Source organism: Pinus tabuliformis, chromosome J, assembly GCF_031772625.1.
Source record: "Pinus tabuliformis cultivar Carrire ecotype Pingquan chromosome J, CPIR1, whole genome shotgun sequence".
In the NCBI taxonomy this organism is placed as follows: Eukaryota; Viridiplantae; Streptophyta; class Pinopsida; order Pinales; family Pinaceae; genus Pinus; species Pinus tabuliformis.
Genome location: NC_142295.1, coordinates 1,238,431,614 through 1,238,439,781, shown reverse-complemented (window position 1 = coordinate 1,238,439,781; position 8,168 = coordinate 1,238,431,614). Strand labels below are relative to the sequence as shown.

The 8,168-nt window shown below is 33.6% G+C and overlaps 1 protein-coding gene across 1 annotated transcript; it reads left to right on the top strand.

The window, feature by feature from the left end:
• The first annotated feature begins 1,859 nt into the window (after nt 1–1,859).
• LOC149231654 (putative pectinesterase 68) lies at nt 1,860–5,279 on the top strand. The gene is made up of 5 exons (XM_089376340.1): nt 1,860–2,367; nt 3,350–3,539; nt 3,887–4,093; nt 4,189–4,418; nt 4,696–5,279. The coding sequence occupies exons 1-5, from the start codon at nt 2,114–2,116 to the stop codon at nt 4,847–4,849; spliced, it is 1,035 nt and encodes a 344-aa protein (XP_089232466.1). The 5' UTR covers nt 1,860–2,113; the 3' UTR covers nt 4,850–5,279.
• The last annotated feature ends 2,889 nt before the right edge of the window (nt 5,280–8,168 follow it).

Below are 8,168 nucleotides of genomic sequence, written 5' to 3'. Positions count from 1 at the left end.
GTCTTGGCTCTTTCATCATTTTCTGGCTTTGTTTTCCTATTAAGTTCAGATGCTTCTCTCTGGATGCTGAAGTTTATTATCCTCTAATCTTGCTATTTCCAGTGAACGCAGGTTCTCCAAGCTTGGTTTGGTCTTTCCTGTTGCGGGGAGCAGTTTGTTATGAGCCGTTTTTATTTCTCAGTGGTTTATTTTAGTCTTATCTATGATCAGCGAGCCTTTTTTAGCCTTGGCCCTTTAATGGCTATTTATTTTTGGGTTCTCTTGGTAGTTTCTGTTCAGATGTTTTCCAATTTTGACGGGAGCTCATTTTGGTATTAATTCTCCGCTCCTATATATAGGCTCATACATGAGGAACAGCTGTGCCTTTCAGTTTTGGCTGGAGCTCTTTCTGGCGTTAATTCCACTCCTATGTATAGTTTCATATATATGAAAGAACAGTTGTACTGGTATAATGTTTTATTTATATTTCTGATATAAATGCAATCAAGCTTTTTTCGACCTGAAAAAAAAAAATGTTTTATTATTTAAATTACATTTTAAATATAAAAATTGATTTAACATTTTATAAAAAAAATTGAAATATTTAAATTTTGGAGATATAGCATGTTAGAATTAACTAGATTTCAAATAACATGAAAAGAATAGACATTTACCTCAAAAAAATAAAAAAAATTGCTTTAATAAAGTATTAAGAAAAAATTAATAATAAATTATTTAAACAGAAATTATAAATTAATTAAATTAAATTAATTAATTAATCAATTAAATTTAAATTAATTAGTTAATTAATTGAATCAATTAAATAATTAAATAATACTTCTTTATTAATGAGATATTTAGGATTTAATTAACTAAAATAAATAAATAAAATAAACATTTTAAGAAAAAGATAAATTATTAAAACTAAGAATTATAAATTAATTAAATTAAGTAATTAATTAATTAAACTAATTTACTAATTAATTATATTAATTAAATTATTTACTTCTTAGATACTTAGGTAATGAACATAATACTGTGGATAATCTGAATAATTCTATTCCAAAAAACTACCACAAAAGCTTAAAGTCTAACATAAATTAAGAAAAAAGTTTTATTTCTTTAAAATGATTTTTTAGTAATTTATAAGTAATGTAAAATTTTACTATAACCTATTCATTACTTAGAGAAAGCTTAAACTTTTACAAATTTTAGATTTTATTTTAAATCTAAAATCAAATAAATATTTTATAATTTATCTTTAAGTTTTCAGGTCCATGATAATAGATGGAGCGTTCACTAGATAGACTTAATCAGGGACATCACTTCTAGAAATTTTAGCAATATAAATAACTATGAAAATATCCACTCTAACAATATAAATAACTATAAAAATCTCCACTCTAAAATTATTAGCCTAATTTATTATTTAGAGAAAAATAATTACCAAGTAAATATAATCTTCATTATAAAAACTTTTAGCTGAAACCATGTTGGATTTGCTTACAAAGCGCCTTAACAGCGCGCTCTTTCACCAACTGTTCTAAATCTCTTTGATAGGTGAAACTGTACTCATATTTACTTGACGTATATTAGATAAATTAGATAAATTTGACCGTGAAACTTTATTTTCAAATTTACTTTACATTTTCGTAAACATACCCCGTAAATCCCCAAAAGAACTATAGAGTGTGTAATTTAATAACCTAATCTAAATCACTGAAAGTGACGTTTATTAATTAACCATATGTTTTCAGTTTTGAACCTGTTATGAACAAACTTGCCGACATCCTTAATTTCATACCAGTATTAATGAAGGCGAAGAAATTTGGGTCCAGAGGTTGAAAAAGTAAATGGCCGACGAACATGCTAAAATGATGGGCCACAATGAGCATGTGCGCACTGATTTGACAGTCGCCCGAGGCCATCAGTGGAACCCGGCGCAAATTTCGACACAGACAATATGGTCCAGAGATTCCATCTCTGTCAGCGCAAATTTTGTACTATGGTAGGAGGGTCGTCCTCGACGAAGTGTTTTTAATGGATCGATCATCTGAGTACCGCAAGCCAGCAACAGTTAAGCTCCCTCTCTTGCTCTCTCCGTGATTTGGGTTTCGTTTTGGTTTTCTTGGAGATGGAAGGTTTTAAGCTGTGCGTGCCCCTCGTTGTCGCTCTGCTAATACCTGCATTGGCAGAAGCTTACTATTTCGATACAAGGAATGGGTTTGGCAGGGGAAGGCACGGGTGGCGCGGCCCGATCGGGACCCGTTACATTGTCGTTGACAAAAATGGGGGAGGACAGTTTGGCAGTGTTCAGTCTGCGGTTGATTCTATTCCAGATGGGAATAGAGAACGCGTTATAATACAAATCAGGCCTGGCTTCTATCAGTAAGTAGTGTAACTATTCTCTCAGTATTACCAGATCTGTATCAGTGTCTGGGTGCTCACCCTCCTACCTCTATTTTTCCAGTTTACTTTCTATTACAACTTTCATGTAACTGCCTACTTGTTTAGCTGTTAAGTTGGATCCAATATATAAGCTCTTCATTTTGCTTAGTTAATTATTTAGTTGGGATATTCTTATTTTAAACGCAGATTTTGGAATATTTTAGAATATTTTAGAAATTTAAAAAATAAAAGCTCTGAGATTTTGGAACATTTTATGAGATTTTGGAACATTTTAGAAATTTAAAAATCTATAAAATTTCTGAAATATTTCAGAATATACGATCTAATTATACTAAATGTAAAAAAGTGTCATAGAATCTTTTTATTTTCAATTTGCATTGTTAGACAATGTCAGCATTAGGTTTAGATTTTTTTTCTTCCTTTTGCTTGCTGGACAATGTGAGCTTTAGATTTATCTTTTTTCTTGCATTTTCTTTTCTAGAAAATGTGACCTGAAAATTGAGAATTTCCCTACCAAAATCAACTAGAAATAATAAAATGTGTTTCAGCTAACTTGAGCAGAGACTATCAGTCCCTGCTCTTGGTTTCTACAATAAAAAGATAGTTTTTAAAGCATTTCAACTTTTTTTCCATGAATGCTTTTAAAAGGAATATTTCACTGTTAATGTCTTTGCAAAAATAAGACCTGCCCCTTCCAGAGAATGTGATGCCCAATCCCTGGTGACAGACCAATCAATCCAAAATTGTGCCACTTTTAAAGGGTTTAGTAACTCTTGGCGCTACTGATTAAGTGACGGTGACTGGTTATTATCTTTTCTGCAACAAAGATATCTTCCCTTTCAGAATATTACCTCCATTTCTTAAAATAATTTTACATGGCTTAAGGCGTAACGTTTTTATATTCCTTAATTTTGATCCCCTGGGAGGACTGATGGTGTTTGAGTTGTGTATATTAATTCAGGGAGAAGGTGCTTGTGCCTCTAGGGAAGCCATATATCACATTCCAAGGCGCAGGAATGGAACGCACAGTTATTGAATGGCACAATAAAGCCAACGATGTGGGCGCAGACGGGCAGGAGCTTCACACTTACAACACGGCCTCTGTCACGGTGTTGGCCAACCATTTTACCGCCAAGAACATCAGCTTCAGGGTACATTAAACTCAGCTTACTCACAAATAATTTCTTTCCAAACTTTACAGCAGTTTGCATTAAAATTTTCAGCTTATTAAAAGTTTTTAGTGGGGAAGAAAATTGGATCTATCTAAGTTTTGAGCGGACACTTCACTCATCTGAATATTCTTTAAATAAATAAAATATCTAGATTTTTATTTAAAAATTCCTAGAAACTAAATTAGATAACAACAACCAACTTTCTGGTTCCTGATTAGACCGATCAAATCATCTACACATTTTTCTTGGAATATTTTTGACAGTCATGTGGAAATCTCCAATTATTTATAATTTTCAGCTTATTTTCTGTCTCCGTACTCATACAGAACTCAGCGCCGGCCCCTCTGCCAGGGGTGGAAGGGTATCAGGCGGTATCCTTCCGCATATCAGGCGACAAAGCATATTTCCTAGGTTGCGGCTTCTACGGAGCTCAGGACACGCTCTGCGACGACGCCGGCCGCCATTTTTTCAAGGAATGCTTCGTCCAGGGATCCATCGACTTCATTTTCGGCAACGGACGATCTATATATTACGTGCGTACTATTTCCCCTCCGATCCCTCCCAACAAACTTATTCGATAACTCCAATTTATAGATCTGTAATTCTAATTCCAAGTTCTGAAATGCAGAAATGTGAGCTGAATTCCATAGCCCGAGTGTTTGGCGCCATAGCCGCTCAAGGCCGGACTACGCCGAACGAGCAGACAGGCTTTATCTTCGTGCACTGTAGAGTGACTGGCACAGGACCACTTTACCTGGGCCGGGCCATGGGACAGTACTCGCGTATTGTCTATGCTTATTCCTACTTCGACGACATAATTGCAGGGTGGGACGACTGGGATCAAACCAGTAAAGAAGGGTGCGTATGAATTAGACAAGTATTTACGTTTTTCAGTGATTACCAACTCACATACATGATACACACCTAATCTAATTCATATATCTAATGGTTTGTTTAGTTAATTCATAGTTAATTCATCTGATAAATTATACTGGTTGGTGTATAAAAGTTCGCAAAAATTTTATCATAGGATTTATAAATGTTCGTAAAATTTTTATCATAAGATGTTTTTCAAAGTTGTGGATTTATTAAAAAATAGTAAGCGGCCAATAATTATTGTATTGTGTAATTGCAGAACTGTGTTCTTCGGTCTGTATAATTGTTATGGCCCAGGAGCTCGAGCTGCGCGTCGGATTTCATGGGCTCACGAGTTGGCACCAGCGCAGGCTCATCCATTCCTGGCCAAAAGTTTCATCAATGGCAGGCATTGGCTTGAGGATAGTGATTAGCATTACAGCAAAGGGATCAACGTTGCCCACAAATCCACATATGAAAATATATATGTATGCCTTCAAATTCAAAGCAAATAATGAGAATAATCTTGTTATGCTTGACTTTGGATAATCCCTTCTCACTCTCTTTGATTCTTTCTCACTGGTAACCAGTCATTACCACCTACCGTGTTTGATTTTTTTTGGCTGATAACCCATCAGTTCCGCGATTTATGCATTTGCTTGTGGAACGCACTTATTTTCAGTTGAAAAAGCAGATCGCTCTTGCGTTCTGACGCGTATTGTGATTTTGGAAAAGTAATTGTAGTGTTGACTAAATGTGGAGTGGTTTGGAAGCCTTTCCATTTCGCTTTCTATGCTGTAATTATGTCCATTCGGGCAACGTGGATCTTGAGACTATTAATATTATTAAAAATATTGAATTGAAGAAAGAGGGTCCAGACTTCATATGTTTGATTTGAAGATGAAGCAATCTGCAACTTTTGACTTTTAATATTATTAAATATTACACTGTTGAAAATGCTCGACCATTAATATTATTAAATATTGAAGAGATGAAAGAGGGTCCAGATTTCAGATGTTTGAGTTGAAGCGGAAGCAATCTGCAACTTCTGACCTTTAATATTATTAAATATTAAGCTGTTGAAAATGCTCGACATCGTAATGCTTTGCTTTTGAGTAGGAGGCAACTCGAAACTGTTATTAATTCGTTTAATGGTTATTAATTGGTTAAAGATGTTTTCAATTTTCCAAATATTTGTGGTTTTATTTAAATTTGGAAAAAAACATCCTGGCTTTCAACATTTTTAAAGTGTTAGGTGAGTTTTATTTATACATGTCATGTGGTTAGATGGCTCCAGCCATTAATTTAATAAAGATTAAATGTGTTTTTTTCTTGATTATTATTATATATATATATGTTTTCTTTTTTTTAATAAGATTCAATCTTCAGGGGTTTTAGGTTTAAATTAAAATAATTACAAAAAGAGTTCACAAAATAACATCCAATAATATTAGTTCCAGCTAAACATTGAAGATAACACTAATTGATTAATATATTGTAGTTTTATAGTATTAGTTCTACCTAACCATTGAAGATAACACCAAATGATTATTATATTGTACTTTTTTATTATAAAAGGTTTTATTTTAAGTTTAAATTTAATATTAAACCAATTGAATTGAAATGAAAGAAGTGAAGCTAAATGCACATCATTCATTGATGCACTGAGTACAAAATTTACCATATGAAACCCAATACAAATGATAAGTCTAATACAAATGATAATTCTAGAATGTGAGTTTAGAATCTGAGTAGTGGACCTTGTTCTTTTCTTCTTATTTATGAAATACAAATACAAAGAAAGTGCAATCATTTCAGTAGTTCCTATGACCATTATGGCATGTATTGTTGCTACACGATCTTATACTTCCTTTCTTCTAATTCAATATTGCAATCCTAATGTTATACTCAATTGTTGAGCAATAAATAATGCAATAAAATGCGAACCTCTTGTTTTTTTAGCGATCCAATGTTTTAAGTAAACATAGTCATCTAGAGTTAGGGTTTTTTTATATACGGTTTTGATTTCTCATGGTTTTATGGTCATGGATTGCATATATTGAAGCCTCAGAAGGCTTGGGAAAACTTCATTATAATGTGCCAGGGGAGGTGTGCAATGAATGCTCATTTTGCCGATTTCGTTGGCTCTTGGCTAAAGGACTAATAGAATTTTGTTAGTTGGTTTTTCCCCGAATTAGGATTTTCCAAGATAAAACAATGTGTTTATGTTTAAGGAAATGTTACTAGTTGTATTATTTTTTCTCTCTATTAATTTTAACATGGTATCGAAACCAAAGCATTATTTAAGGCTTGGTTAATTGAATTTGATGGATATATCAAAGCCACATGTTGGATTTAGGGGCATGCCTCTATTTCCAAAGGTTTATTTTCCCTAGTGCATATCCAACCTATGGTAAGAATATAGAGTGCATTGAAGTGCTCTAGAAGGTGCAAATATCGATGGTGTATTGACCTTGTTTGAAGGAAACTAGGTTTTGGTAGATGAGATTACGACAAGACAATGCAACTAATGAGGGTAAGGATAGATCAACAATGTGCCAAGTTTGGAAAAGATAAGGTAAGCAATGATTAATAAGAACAACAATGTAGGTCTTAGCAAGTATGTCATCATTGTTGAAATCAACTTGGGAAGGTGAGATCATCTTTACAAAGAGGATCAAGTTAAGATAATCAAGTGGGCTAGTTGCCACTACCACATTGCCCGAGTTGTTGGAAGCAGAATTGGAGATGGAAGTCTGACAAGATTTGTGATTAGTCGACATGATACTGTTGATTACTATAAATATTTGGTGACACGAAGGGTATTTTATGTTCTCTGAGTGATAATAGTAGTGAAAATTAGAGCTGTGTATAACCAAAGGTTCTGGTAGGTCGAGGAGAGAAAGACAAACAAACATTGTGAAGATGAGAGAATGGCCATATAAGAAAGAGCAACAATGAAAATGCATATTATTATAATGGAGTAAAAAAATTTGCATGGAAATGGGCATACTATTATAACACCTAGTAAGGCATGTGTACCCCTAACAAATTACTAGGGTTGGACCTAGGTGATAGGGGGCATTTCAAGCAAACAAATACCCTTGAAATAAACTTTGAGGGGGGTAGGGCCTGAAGGTGAATGGTGTTGGTTCACCTCGCTAGTTTAGCTAGATTTGGTGAAGGGAAACCCCAAGTCAAGTTTTAAGTGGGGATTGTTAAGTAAAATTTGACCTGGTGAAAGGGTCAATGTTGCTCGGTTAAACAACAGTGGCTTTGGGCACATGGTTTTAGTTTCCCATGGTTTTATTCCCGTGGATTGTATGCAATGAATTCCTTATAAGACTTGGGAAATTTTCTTTATAATAGGTGAAGGGAGGTGAATGATGATTGCACACTTGGCTAGCTTTCCCAGTGTTTGGCCAATGGACTAATGGAATTATGTTAGTTGGATTTTTCTTGGATTGAGGTTTTCCAGGATTAAAAAAAAAATTGTTTATGTTTTATGAAATGTTGCTAGTTGTACTACTTTTTCTCTCAATAAATTTTCTCTTAAGTAATTTTAACAAACTTGTGAGGGGTATAACTTACTCATACAAAAATTAATTAAGTGAACTTAACATTGTTAAAATTTTCTTAATGTGTAGAATGAGGTCGAGAGGTTGGGAACTTTGTTACCAATGTTTTGACTCATGAAAAAGGAATTTTATTCCTTAAACAATGTCTAGAATTTTTTCAATCCTAGATCATGAA

Coding starts and splice junctions, on each gene's coding strand:
- LOC149231654 (XM_089376340.1), top strand. CDS start 2,114: ATGGAAGGTTTTAAGCTGTGCGTGCCCCTCGTTGTCGCTCTGCTAATA. Junction 2,368..3,349: donor ATCAGGCCTGGCTTCTATCA/GTAAGTAGTGTA, acceptor ATATTAATTCAG/GGAGAAGGTGCTTGTGCCTC. Junction 3,540..3,886: donor CCAAGAACATCAGCTTCAGG/GTACATTAAACT, acceptor GTACTCATACAG/AACTCAGCGCCGGCCCCTCT.